Source organism: Somniosus microcephalus, chromosome 1 (genome assembly GCF_052327205.1).
Source record: "Somniosus microcephalus isolate GS21.2 chromosome 1, FLI_Smic_1.0, whole genome shotgun sequence".
In the NCBI taxonomy this organism is placed as follows: domain Eukaryota; kingdom Metazoa; phylum Chordata; class Chondrichthyes; order Squaliformes; family Somniosidae; genus Somniosus; species Somniosus microcephalus.
Window position 1 is genome coordinate 255,464,616 of NC_140987.1, and position 14,607 is coordinate 255,479,222.

General features: G+C 48.7%; 1 protein-coding gene across 1 annotated transcript in view; it reads left to right on the forward strand.

Annotated features, from left to right (window-relative positions):
* The window catches only part of mamdc2a (MAM domain containing 2a), a 249,100-nt gene that overhangs the window by 71,336 nt on the left and 163,157 nt on the right, over positions 1–14,607 (forward strand). Inside the window, exon 3 of the mRNA XM_085992348.1 lies at positions 4,934–5,190. Within this exon, the coding sequence (XP_085848474.1) occupies positions 4,934–5,190 (257 nt within the window). The remainder of the gene's footprint in view (positions 1–4,933; positions 5,191–14,607) is intronic.

Below are 14,607 nucleotides of genomic sequence, written 5' to 3' on the forward strand. Positions count from 1 at the left end.
CACAAATAGTCACAAGGGTAGTCACTTGGGTGCAATTTTGTGTTTACTCTAAAAATGCCATCACTTCGTTATTGTACATAAAATGTCTGATGGCAAATTTTGCAGTTGTATCGTCTGTCATTTCGCTATTGGGACTTCCACATTGAGGGCTTAGGCATACTTGCAACTGTAGGTATGGTGGTCAGAGTGATAGGAATCCTCTGGTCCGATGGTTTGCATGATTATGGCTCTGGTGGACATGTGGCTGGAGTTGTAGCACTCCTCAGCTCCGTTGGATGGTCTCCTCAACGGCGTCATTAGCCACGTCCTCAGGGGATAGCCCTTGTCTCCAAGTTGGTCTGGCGGACTGAATAGCAGAGGCACACTAGACTGGCGCAGTATGAAGGAGTCATGGCAACTGCCAGGGTACTTGTCACATACATGCAAAATGTCCTTCTTGTGGTCACACACCAGCTGAACGTTAAGGGAGTGGAAGCCCTTGCGGTTGACAAAAATACCTGGATTGCGATGGGGTGCCTTAAGGGCCACAAGTGTGCAGTCAACGACGCCCTGCACCCTTGGAAAGTCTGCCAGATGAGCTAATCCAACCGCTCGCGCCGTGACACTTGCTCGATCCTTGGTGAAATGGATGTGATTGTGTGCGAGGGCAAAGAGGGCATCAGTTAGCCGCGTGAATGCAAGTGTGTGCGGCCGCCTGGGAGATGCCGCTGATGTCTGCCTGCTGATCCCTGGAATGAGCCTGAGTCAAAAAAGTTGAGTGGGGCGGTGACTTTGACGGCCACTGGCAATGCTTGTCCAGCTGGTCCTCTGGGCAGCAGGTCTTGCTGTAGCATTGCGCAGATGTCACTCTACCTCTCGCGAAAGTTGGAGCCGCCTTTGGCACTGCTGCTCAGACATGTTGAGATAGCTGACCCTGTGTCTGTAGACCCTGTTTGGGGGGGGTATCTCCTGCGCCGACGGGCTTCCAGGCACTGGCCCCTTCTGGCCTGTGCAGCTTCAGGTGGGTGAGCAGCAGCCTGGCGCTCCTGCTGCTGCTGCTGTTGCTGGTGCTGCTGTTGTTCCTGGTTCTACTGGTGCTGCGGCTGGTGCTCGAGCTCCTCTAATGCCCAGATGGGAAGGAAATAGATGGCTCCCAGGGAGGAACTGAAAGAAGTCAGTATTTGTAGGGAAATGGTGTTAGGGAAATTGATGGGATTGAAGGCGGATAAATCCCCAGGGCCTGATAATCTGCATCCTAGGGTACTTAAGGAAGTGGCCCTAGAAATAGTAGATGCATTGCTGGTCATCTTCCAACATTCAATGGAATCTGGAACAGTACCTGTAATGATCAATAACATGTCATTCTGTGGTGGACACTAGGTGGAGCAGTAGAGCTGTATAGAACTGTATGTATAAAACTACACTACCCAGCTGTATAGATATTAAGACTACATTACCCATGAGGCTAGGCTACCCACAAGGCAACAGTCAAGATGGCAGCCTGCACACAGGAGCACAAGGCTGCATCTCTACAGATACTGTACCAAGTCCACATGGCTCAATAAAGTAACTAGCAAAAGCTAGCTGTGTTCATAATAAGAATGTCTAGTTATTAACAGTACCCATGGATTGGAGGGTAGCTAATGTTACTCCACTATTCAAAAAAGGTGGTAGAGAGAAAACGGGGAATTACAGACCGGTGAGCCTGACATCGGTGGTGGGGAAAATGCTAGAGGCCATTATAAAAGATGTAATAGCAGAGCACTTGGAAAACAGTGACGGGATTGGACAAAGTCAACATGGATTTACAAAAGGTAAATCATGCTTGACTAATCTACTGGAATTTTTTGAGGATGTAACTAGTAAAATAGATAAGGGAGAACCAGTGGATGTGGTGTATTTGGACTTTCAGAAGGCTTTTGATAAGGTCCCGCATAAGAGATTAGCGTGTAAAGTTAAGGCACATGGGATTGGGGGCAAGGTATTGACTTGGATAGAGAACTGGTTGGCAGACAGAAAGCAAAGAGTTGGAATAAACGGGTCTTTTTCCGAGTGGCAGGCGGTGACTAGTGGGGTACCGCAGGGATCGGTCCTTGGACCCCAGCTATTCACAGTATATATTAATGATCTAGACAAGGGAACTAGATGTAATATCTCCAAATTTGCAGATGACACAAAACTGGGTGGGCGTGTGTGCTGTGAGGAGGATGCCGAGAAACTCCAGGATGATTTGGACAGGTTGGGTGATTGGGCAAAAGTATGGCAGATGCAATATAACGTGGATAAATGCGAGGTTATCCATTTTGGTGGCAAAAACAGGAAGGCAGATTATTATATGAATGGAAATAGATTGGGAGAAGGAGAAGTGCAACGAGACCTGGGTGTCCTTGTGCACCAGTCGCTGAAGGTAAGCATGCAGGTGCAGCAGGCGGTTAAGAAGGCAAATGGTATGTTGGCCTTCGTAGCGAGAGGGTTTGAGTACAGGAACAAGGATGTCTTACTGCAGTTGTACAGGGCCTTGGTGAGACCACATCTTCAATATTGTGTGCAGTTTTGGTCGCCTTATCTGAGGAAGGATGTTCTTGCCATGGAAGGAGTTCAGTGAAGATTCACCAGGCTGATACCTGGGATGGCAGGAATGACGTATGAGGAGAGATTGGGTCGATTGGGCTTAAACTTGCTGGAGTTTAGAAGAATGAGAAGGGATCTCATTGAAGCTTATAAAATTCTGACAGGACTGGACAGACTAGATGCAGGAATGATGTTCCCGATGGTCGGGGAGTCCAGAACCAGGGGTCACAGTCTAAGGATAAGGGGTAGGCCATTTAGGACAGAAATGAGGAGGAATTTCTTCACCCAGAGAGTGGTGAACCTGTGGAGTTCTTTACCACAGAAGGCAGTAGAAGCCAATTCAGTAAATATATTCAAGAAGGAATTGGATATATTTCTTAAGGCTAAAGGGATCCAGGGGTATGGGGAGAAAGCAGCGACCGGGTACTGAAATTGGATGATCAGCCATGATCGCATTGAATGGCGGAGCAGGCTCGAAGGGCCGAATGGCCTACTCCTGCTCCTATCTTCTATGTTTCTATGTTTCTGGTATATGCCTCCGTTGAGGAAGCACTGAGGGAATGTGGCGAGAGGGGTTTCCCAGGAGGTCACACTGGAGATGGGTGTCAGGCTCCAACCTTCCACAGGTGTGGTTAAGCCTTCTAAAAGTTGCCCCACACCTGAGACCACTAAGTTCTGCCACCTGCAAATGATGGCTGATCAAATCTCCTCTTTAATGGTTGACCTGCAGTTGATAGTCAGCAATCCAATAGTGCTCCTGCCAGGTTTCACCGTCGTGTTTCCCACCAGGCGTGTTTCACGTGGGAAAAGGTTTAAAATCGCAAGGCCCTTTTAAAATAGGATTATCGAGGCCATTTAGTGCTTGTTAAGGGCCTTAATGACCAGTCCCGCCTGTTGGATGTGGGACGGAGTCGGGACCATCAGACACGCCTGAGTTAAAATTGCTCGGAGTCGGGAACCAGTCAGGGGGGTCCCACACGCCAATTTTTGCGATTTTAACCCTCCACAGGCCTCCAATCCCGCCTCCACGGCTCAATGAAAATTCTGCCCGTTAGCTTTGGGAAATCATAGAATCATAGAATCATACAGCACAGAAGGAGGCCATTCGACCCATTGCGCCTGTGCTTGCTCTTTGGTAGAGCTATCCAATTAGTCCCACTCCCCAGCTTTTTCCCCATAGCCCTGCAATTTTTTTCCTTTCAAGTATTTATCCAATTCCCTTTTGAAAGTTGCTATTGAATCTGCTTCCACCGCCCTTTCAGGCAGTGCATTCCAGATCATAACAACTTTCTGCATAAAAAAATGTTTCCTCATCTCCTCCCTGGTTCTTTTGCTAATCACCTTAAATCTGTGTCCTCTGGTTACCGACTCTTCTGCCACTGGATACAGTTTCTCTCTATCTACTCTGTCAAAACCCTTCATAATTTTGAACACCTCTATTAAATCTACTCTTAACTTTCTCTGCTCTAAGGCGAACATCCCCAGCTTCTCCAGTCTCTCCATGTAACTGTGGTCTCTAATCCCTGGTACCATTCTGGCAAATCTCCTCTGCACCCTCTCTAAGGGCTTGACATCCTTCCTAAAGTGTGGTGCCCAGAATTGGACACAATACTCCAGCTGGGGCCTAACCAGAGATTTATAAAGCTATAGGATAACATCCTTGCTTTTGTACACTATGCCTCTGTTTATAAATTTATATCAAAACTGTAAAAAAAAATCTCAACCACATACAGTAATTGCTTCCATTCACCCTTTGAGCCTGCTGGATACAGTTATGCACTGATATAAAAATAAACCAAGAACACCCCAGTGTAACATAACCTAAAAAAAAATGACTTTCAATAGCCTTTAAAACGTGCCTATTAGTGTCCTTGCTCCCAAGAAAACAAGCTTAATTTTTGGAGCCTCCTTGAATGCTCGCAAATGAGCGCATTTACCGGAAACTCACCATGGTGATTAATTCGATCCTGGGAGCCTGACCAGTTTTGTGGGCGGGGCTGGCTTCTAGCGCAATGTTTTTTAAAGTAGCGCAGAAGGCCGCGGAAACTCGATTTACGCTGAGTGTAATTTGTGCTTAAAATTCTGCGATCTTTTGTACTGGTTACGCTGATTTCGGGCTAATTGCGCCGATAAAAACAGCGCAACCTAGCGGAAACTCTGCTTACAGATTTTTACACATTTCTCTGGACTTTGTCATGATTTTGTTAGACCTGTTATTTTCCATGCTGCATTGACCCATAATGACTGTTTTTTGGGGGGTGGGTTGGGAGGAAAGGAGAGGGGAGTGCCTCCTGCCAACATTTGAATGAACATTCTAATAACATTTATACATCAGATGCTGATCTGCAGTTTAATAATCATTAGTGTCCTCCTTGTTTTGCAGGCCGCTATATCTATATTGAAAGTTCTGCTGACAACAATGGAAAAGTGGGTTCCTTTACCAGTCCTGAACTCTATGGCCTGGGAGAAAGCTGCGTGAGGCTTGTGTATCAGCTGACTGGTTCAGATCCTGGAAGATTGAACATGTACTTTCGACCAGTAGGGGACAGCTTTGATTTTCTGCTCTGGTCTGCCAATGAGCCAAGTGACAGCTGGAAAATTGCTAGTATAGGCGTAAGGAACATAGTCGACAAATCCAAGGTACTTACTGTGTGCAAGCAGATAGCTATTCTAATCACTTAACTACTTTTGAGAAAAAAATCTAGAAAACTATTGATATAAACTGTCACGCTTTAGGGATTTGTGCCTCAGCTCATCTGCTCCTGATTCCCTCATCCATGCCTTTGTTACCTCTAGACTTGACTATTCCTATGCACGCCTGGCCAGTTTCCCACCTTTCACCCTCTGTAAACTTAAGGTCATCCAAAACACTGCTGCTTGTATTCTATCTCACACCAAGTCCTGTTCAACCCATCGCTCCCTGCGCTCGCTGACTTACATTGGCTTCCGGACCAATTTTAAAATTCTCATCCTTGTGTTCAAATCCATGGCCTCGCCACTATCTATCTCTGTAAACTTCTCCAGCCCTACAACCCTCTGAGATTTCTGTGTCCTCCAAATCTGGCCTCTTGCGCATCCTCGATTTCCTTCGTAATACCATTGGCGGCCGTGCCTTCAGCTGCCTAGGCCCTAAGCTTTGGAATTCTCTCCCTAAAACTCTCCGCCTCGTCGCCGCTCTCTCCTCCTGTAAGACGCTCCATAAATACTACCTCTTTGACCAAGTCTTTGGTCACCTGTCCTAATATCTCCTTATGTGGATCAGTGTCAAATTTTGTTTGATAATCACTCCTGTGAAGCGCCTTGGGACGTTTTACTACATTAAAGGTGCTATATAAATGCAAGTTGATGTTGTTATGTTGACCAAGCGGGACACTGGTCGTGTAACATATATTCAAAATGCTACTTCTGAGTCAGACCGAGCTCTCGAGGGGTTAAATCCACAGGACAGCGGGGCTCGGAGATATATTGAACAGAATTTCGATGAGATACTTCAGATAATGAAAGCTAGCTTGGAAATTTTGCTGCACATTCACACTTACTGTAGTTGAGAGGGCTTGATCCATTTGAGATCATCAGAGGTAATTCCCGGGATAGTTTGGTGAGATTCTTCTTCCTGGGGTCAGAAGTTTTTTAAAAAAGGAAAGGAAAGTATCCACACTGAGAGACAATGAGGTTTTAAGTAGAAAGCTGTAAGGGCAAGCTTTTGCCAGACTCAGAAGGTTAGACAAATGTAAGAAGTCACACAACACCAGGTTATAGTCCAACAGCTTTATTTGAAGTCACAAGCTTTCGGAGCGCTGCTCCTTCGTCAGGTGAAGTGGAGAGATGCATAAAGACACAGCTTATATAGTCAGAGAATAATGTCAGATGTTTACAGGTAATCTTTCTAACTGCCATTTATCACACCTCGGCAGAGAGATAATCACAGCAATCAACGGTGTGAATGGTGTCCAAACAGGTCAGTCAGGAAAACATTACATCAAAGAACAATGAGGTGGGGTCACAGGGGGTCAAATGTTGCAGATGCTGGGGTCTGTGTGAAAAACAAAAAAACAGACAAAAAACATTTTTTTTGCTGGAAATCACAGCAGGTCCAGCCGCATCTGTGTAGAGAGAACAAGCCAACGACGACTCAAGTCTGGATGACCCTACGTCAGGTGGGGTTACATGTAGCGTGACACGAACCCAAGATCCCGGTTCAGGCCGTCCTCATGGGTGCGGAGCTTGGCTATCAGTTTCTGCTCGACGATTTTGCGTTGTCATGTGTCTCGAAGGCCGCCTTGGAGAATGCTTACCCGAAGATCGGAGGCTGAATGTCCTTGACTGCTGAAGTGTTCCCCAACTGGGAGGGAACACCCCTGCCTGGCGATTTTTGCGCGGTGTCCGTTCATCCGTTGTCGCAGTGTCTGCATGGTCTCGCCGATGTACCATGCTCCGGGGCATCCTTTGCTGTTCCCTCAAAGCAACTAGCGCCTGGGTGCGGCGATGTTTGCGCCGCTCGTGAAATTGACCAGACATTTTGCAGTGGCGTTAAACACTACCGCCACGATCTCCTGCGCCCGCAGATCGTGACGTCAGTCAAGTGTGCAACGCCCTGGTAGTGCCCCGGACCGGATATTGAGTGGCGCCCCCTGCCTTACCGCCTGCTGCTAGCAACAACTGGTTGAGGGGAACGTTTTGCAGTCGGGAAGGGACTGGGGGAGCGCTATTTAAAGGCGACCGCTTCCTGCCTTTTTTTGTCGGCGACATTTTTGCACCCGCATTCTGAGAGAGAGAGACTGCAGGAGATACTCAACGTTGTGTGAAGGAGTTTTGGGTATTGAGCAGCACTTTGCAGGTTCATTTTGATTTGACCTTCCTTGCATCGATTTAGAAGAGACTATGGGGCTGCACGCTGAGCTCTGTTCCTGGGCCTCGCCATTGTTCTTTCCAGTAGAATTGATGTACAGGTCTCTCCAGGCCGAGATTCAAGGCTACAATGAGCAGGGTGTGGATGGAAAGCACGATCGGCCCTCCCCTTTAAGAACTTGCTGGCGCCAGTGTGTCTGTGTTCCATTGTTGACTGACATCACATGAGTTTCACCGGCGCTCTGAGATAGTGCCTCACTCCTCTGCGTTAGCGCCTTAAGAGAGGTGTGTAGCACCTGATTTAGCGCTCCAATCAACTCCAAGGACGATAGAAGCCAAGTTTGTAGTCGGAGGCGATAATTAGCGACAGGCGCTAAACTTTGCACCTGGCTGATAATTGCTCCCCCAAACTGTACTGATAGAATGAAGGGAGACTGATTATAATTGTTGCACTGTATGTTCATTTGATGTGAAATAAAGCAGTTCAACGATTCATATCTGGCCTCATCGTAGAAACATAGGAACAGGAGGAGGCCATTCAGCCCCTCCAGCCTGCTCCGCCACTCAATTAGACCCTGGCTGTTCTATATCCTAACTCCATCCACCCGCCTTGGCCCAATATCTCTTAATACCCTTGGCTAGCAAAAATCTATCAATCTCAGATTGAAAATTGGTAATTGAGCTAGCATCTGCTTTTTGTGCGAGAGAATTCCACACTTCTACCACTGTTGTCATGAAGAAATGTTTCCTAACTTCTCTCCTGAATGGCCTGGCTCTGATTGTCCCCTGGTCCTAGACTCTCCCACCAGCAGAAAAAGTTTCTCTCTATCTAGCCTATCAATTCCTTTCAAAATCCTGAAAACCTCAAACAAATCACCCCTTAACCATCTGTATTCCAGGGCATACAAGCCTAGTTTATCTAATCTCGCCTCATAATCTAATCCTTGGAGCCCTGGTAACATTCTGGTGAATCTGCGCTGCTCTCCTTCCAAGGCCAATATATCCTTTCTGAGATGCGGCGCCCTGAACTGTACACAGTGCTCCAGATGTGGCTAAACTTCCTCCCTTTTATATTCTAGCCCTGTAATCATAAAGGCTTATTATCATAATCATTTGCCTTATTGATTATATTTTGTACCTACCCACTTTATTATAGTGCTCTGTGTACATGGACCCCTAAGTGTCCTTGGATCTCCACTGATCCTAGCTTTTAAAAAATACTCGGATCTGTCCTTTTTTGGTCTAAAATGGATGACCTTGTAGGAACGGAGGTTCCTATCAAAAAGACTGAGTTCGACTCAGGCAATTAAAACAACGAACTTTAATGGAACAAAACAGGTTTAAACTGGAAACTGCTGGAATACTACACCAACTACAGGTCTGCTCTCCCTGAGGGCTCCACGAGGACTGATCCCCTGGTCCGAAGACTGACGTCATGACGTCATGACGTTCTTCCCACCATTGGGGCATCACGTGACTAACGGCATGACGTCATCACGTTGAAACCGCGCTGTAAAGGTAACTAGACATTGTACAGTCAAACAGTGTAATTAAAGGTACAGGCACAGACAGTAACTACATTGCTGTTAAAGGAATTATGTACAACCGCTCTGAGACCTTTGGTGGCTCCGCCACATGCGCCCCCCCAGAATTGTCTTTAACAGAAAAAGTAAGATGAGGAGGAGGTCTGACAAGTCTGTCCGATCGACTTCGATACCCTGGTAGAGGAAGTCGATGACCGGTGGTCGAGTTGGCAGTCGCTTGTGGTTGAGCAGGCGCGGCGAGCGCGGTCGAGTTGGCGGGCGGCTTTGGTTGATCTGGTGCGGCGGCTGCGGGCAGTCGGCCACGTCTGGGTGGTTGAGCGACTACGACAGGGTGGTGCAGGTCCAGGTGAGCTGGCTTCAATCGGTCCACCAAGATGTGATCCGGCTTCCCCCCGACGTCGACCGAAAAGGATTTGTCTCCTGGTTCGATGACGCGGAAAGGACCAGTGTAAGGGGGCTTGAGTGGATCCCGGTGAGCGTCGTGGTGGATGAAAACATACTCCGCATTCTTCAGTCCCGGCGGCACGTAGGAGTTCTGCAAACCGTGATTGGATGTAGGCACCGGAGCGAAACATCTGGCCACTTCCTGGTGGCGAACGAGTTGCTGGGAGGCGGACCATGGCTCTGTGGGAGAAGGGAGGAAATCCCCTGGTACTCGGAGTGGCTGGCCATAGACGAGTTCAGCTGAAGACGATTGCAGGTCATCCTTGGGTGCCGTACGAAGACCCAAAAGGACCCATGGAAGTCTGTCCACCCATCCTGCACCTTGAAGACTGGCCCGAAGAGAGGCTTTAAGCGACCTGTGGAATCGCTCACAAAGGCCGTTCGCCTGTGGATGATAGGCGGTGATGCGATGAAGTTTGGTGCCGAGCCCCTGAGCCACAGCGTTCCAAAGTTCCGAGGAAAATTGTGGCCCGCGGTCAGAAGAGATGTCCGGCGGTACCCTGAAACGGGCAACCCAACAGGAGATGAAAGCTCTAGCGACGTCTGCCGAAGTGGTGGAAACCAAAGGAATTGCCTCTGGCCACCTAGTGGTGCGGTCCACCATGGTGAGGAGATGAGTATAACCCTGAGAAGGCAGAAGCGGCCCCACAAGGTCCACATGCACGTGGTCGGAACGACACTCTGGAACAGCGAACGCAGCCACTGGAGCTTTAACATGACGCTGGACTTTGGCCTTCTGGCAGACGACGCAGGTATTAGCCCAGTCATGGGCATCGAGGTGCATACCTTTCCAGACGAACTTCGCCGACATAAGCCGTTGTGAAGCCTTCATCCCAGGCTGCGACAATCCGTGTATGGCATCAAAAACCTTCCAGCGCCATGCGACTGGCACGATAGGTCGTGGAAAGCCCATGGAGACATCACAAAGGAGCGTGGCGCCTGCGGCCTGGAAAGTGACGTCGGTCGCTTGGAAGCTAGAGGGAACGGTTCTATATGATTGGACCTCAGAGTCTGAGGCCTGATCTGCAGCCATGAGGGCGAAGTCAATCCCCAGGTGCACCGCGTGGACCATCGCACGGGAGAGGCAATCCGCCACCAGGTTGTCCTTACCAGACACATGTTGAATGTCCGTGGTAAATTCGGAAATGAACGGCAAGTGACGTTGTTGACGAGCGGACCACGGTTCGGCGGTCTTGGCCATGGCGACGTAAGGGGTTTGTGGTCGACAAAAGCCGTGAAGGGACGCCCTTCCAATAAAAACCGAAAATGGCGAATGGCGAGGAAAAGGGCCAGTAGCTCCCGATCGAAGGTGCTGTATTATTTTCATTCTTCCGTAGTTGACGGCTGAAAAACACCAGCGGTTGCCACGTGCCGTTGACCCACTGTTCTTGCACTGCGCCGATGGCGTAGTCTGACGCGTCGGTGGTAAGGGCGATGGTGGCACCTGGAAGTGGGTGCGCCAGCATGGTTGCGTTGGCCAAAGCGCTCTTGGTGTTGCCGAATGCCTGGACCATCTCGGCTGTCCAGCTGATTGGATCCTTACCGGACTTGCCCTTGAGGGCCCTGAACAGAGGTTGCATAAGTTGAGCCGCCTTGGGGACAAAACGGTGGTAGAAGTTGACCATCCCCAGGAACTTCTGCAAGGCCTTGACTGTCGGCGGCCGCGGGAAAGAGGTAACAGCTTCCACCTTCGTCATTAAGGGGACGGCGCTGTCCGATGTTATGCGATGTCCCAGGAAATTGATCTGTCGCAGGCCGAACTGGCACTTGGCCGGGTTGATGATTAAACCGGGTTGGCTGAGGTGCGTAAAGAGGGAACGCAAATGGGAGATGTGCTCCTCCTTGCTGGCACTGGCGATGAGAATGTCGTCAAGGTAGACGAAGATGAAACGCAGGTCTCGAAGAACGGAGTCCATTAAACGCTGGAACGCCTGTGCTGCATTCTTTAAGCCAAACGGCATCCGCAGGAACTCAAAGAGGCCAAAAGGGGTGATGACTGCGGTTTTCGGGACGTCTTGTGGGCGTACTGGAACCTGGTGATATCCACGGACGAGGTTGACTTTAGAGAAGATAGAATTTCCCGCTAAATGGGCCGAGAAATCCTGGATATGCGGAATTGGGTACCGATCCGGAGTGGTGGCGTCGTTCAGGCGTCGGTAGTCACCGCATGGCCGCCAGCCGCCGCCTGGTTTCGGCACAATGTGGAGAGGCGAGGACCAGGGACTATTGGATCGCCGAATGATCCCGAGCCGCTCCATCATGTCGAACTCCGCCTTCGCAGCCACGAGCTTGCCGGGTTCGAGCCTTCTAGCCCGCACATAAACCGGGAAGCCAGTAGTGGTGATATGATGTTCAGCACCATGCTTCGTTGCCGAAGAGGAGAAAGTGGGCCTTGTCAGCTCAGGAAACTCCCCGAGGAGCCGCGTGAAGTCATCCGGAGGAGGGAACGCGCAGGCAATAGAGCGCGACACGGAGGTACCGTGGTAGCACGAAATCGAGTGGAAGGTGGCTGCGTTGATCAGCCGGCGGTGCCGGACGTCAACGAGGAGGCTGTTGGCACACAGAAAATCCGCCCCTAGGATGGCCTGTGAGACTGTGGCCGTGACGAATTCCCAAAAGAAGCGCTGACCACCGAAACAGACTTCGACTCGCCGCTTTCGGAAAGTTTGAATTGCTGCGCCATTAGTCGCTACGAGGGAAAAACCTACTCTCCTTGAGGGCTCCACGAGGACTAATCCTCTGGTCAGAAGACTGACGTCACGATGTCATCACGTTCTTCCCGCCATTGGGACATCACGTGACTAACGGCATGACGTCATCACGTTGAAACCATGCTGTAAAGGTAACTAGACATTGTACAGTCAAACAGTGTAATTAAAGGTACAGGCACAGACAGTAACTACATTGCTGTTAAAGGAATTATGTACAACCACTCTGAGTCCTTTGGTGGCTCCACCACACTATTCTTTTTTCTGTGTTTCAGTGGTCCCACCTCTTCCTTTTTCCAGAGGCTGACAGAGTTGTGGATTTCTATTATACTTCTTTATTACAATCTAACCACCCACGAATTAAGACAGTACTTTGTCTTTTTTTAAATATACAGCATATGATCCATTAATTCGTCAGTGCCATTCCCCAATCAATCCTACCCAACTCGCTCCTCAGACCATCGTAGTTTCCTTTATTTAAATTGAGGACCCTAGTCTCTGAGTCAACTAATTCATTCTCCATCTTAATGAAGAATTCGATCATATTATGATCACTCAGACCCAAGATATATATTAATGATCTGGACGAGGGAATTGGATGTAATATCTCCAAATTTGCAGACGACACAAAGCTGGGTGGGAGGGTGAGCTGTGAGGAGGATGTCGTGAAACTCCAGTACGATCTGGACAGATTGGGTGATTGGGCAGAAACATGGCAAATGCACTATAATGTGGATAAATGTGAGGTTATCCACTTTGGTGGCAAAAACAGGAAGGCAGATTATTATTTGAATGGCAATAGATTGGGAGAAGGGGAAGTGCAAAGAGACCTGGGTGTTCTTGTGCACCAGTCGCTGAAGGTAAGCATGCAGGTGCAGCAGGCGGTTAAGAAGGCAAATGGTATGTTGGCCTTCGTAGCAAGAGGGTTCGAGTACAGGAACAAGGATGTCTTGCTACAGTTGTACAGGGCCTTGGTGAGACCGCACCTTGAGTACTGTGTGCAGTTTTGGTCGCCTTACCTGAGGAAGGACGTTCTTGCCATGGAAGGAGTGCAGCGAAGATTCACCAGGCTGATACCTGGGATGGCAGGAATGACGTATGAGGAGAGATTGTGTCGATTGGGCTTATACTCACTGGAGTTTAGAAGATTGAGAGGGGATCTCATCGAAACCTATAAAATTCTGTCAGGCCTGGACAGACTAGATGCAGGAAGGATGTTTCTGATGGCCGGGGAGTCCAGAACCAGGGGTCATAGTCTAAGGATAAGGGGTAAGCCATTTAGGACTGAAATGAGGAGGAATTTCTTCACCCAGAGAGTGGTGAACCTGTGGAATTCTCTGCCACAGAGGGCGGTGGAGGCCAGTTCATTAAATATATTCAAAAAAGAGTTGGATATATTTCTTAAGGCTAAAGGGATCAAGGGATATGGGGAGAAGGCAGGGACAGGGTACTGAATTTGGATGATCAGCCATGATCTCATTGAATGGCGGAGCAGGCTCGAAGGGCCAAATGGCCTACTCCTGCTCCTATCTTCTATGTTTCTAATTCCATGTTATCAGGTCAACAGTTTAAATTGGCACCACATCCACCACCTTAAACATTCACTCCCTCCACCACCTGCACACCGTGGCTGCAGTGTGAACCATCTACAAGATGCAATGTGACAACTCGCCAAGGCTTCTTCGGCAGCACCTCCCAAACCTGTGACCTCTTCCACCTAGAAGGACAAGGGCTGCAGGCGCATGGGAACACCACCACCTCCAAGTTCCCCTCCAAGTCACACACCATCCCGACTTGAAAATATATCACCGTTCCTTCATTGTCACTGGGCCAAAATCCTGGAACTCCCTACCTAACAGCACTGTGGGAGTAACTTCACCACATGGACTGCAACAGTTCAAGAAGAAGGCCTACCACCACCTTCTCAAGGGCAACTAGGGATGGGCAATAAATGCTGGCCACATCCCAAGAATGAATTAACAAAAATTAAAGAGAAAGTGCTCCATACTGAAAGTATCACATGCTTTGCCATTCCTCTGGAATTGATAGTAACTCCTGCCCTGTGCAGGGTTTTCTTTCGCTTCAATACTTATTCAAGGGCCGTAGTCATGCAGGATGCTCACAGGCATGTCTATAATCTGTAAATCCACTTCTAGGCGTTACTCATTATGTTACAATCTTTGCCTTAGACATTCTCTCGAGTAAAGCAGTGCTGGCTACTCTTGTAAGTGGTCTGAGCACAGTTAGTGGTGTGTCCATTTTGCCCAATGCCTAACTGTACGATAGTGTAACCCAGGAGTGGAACAATAGCACCCCAAATCTGAACCAGATATTTCAGTCTTTCGCATCAGCTCCCACATGCCTCTCCAATCTTTATTGAAGGCGAACTGAGAAAACACTTGGTAAGACTTAGATAACACAATTTACTCAAGATAAGAGCTCATGGGATTGGGGGTAATATATTATCATGGATTGAGGATTGGTTAATGGACAGAAAACAGAGAGTAGGAATA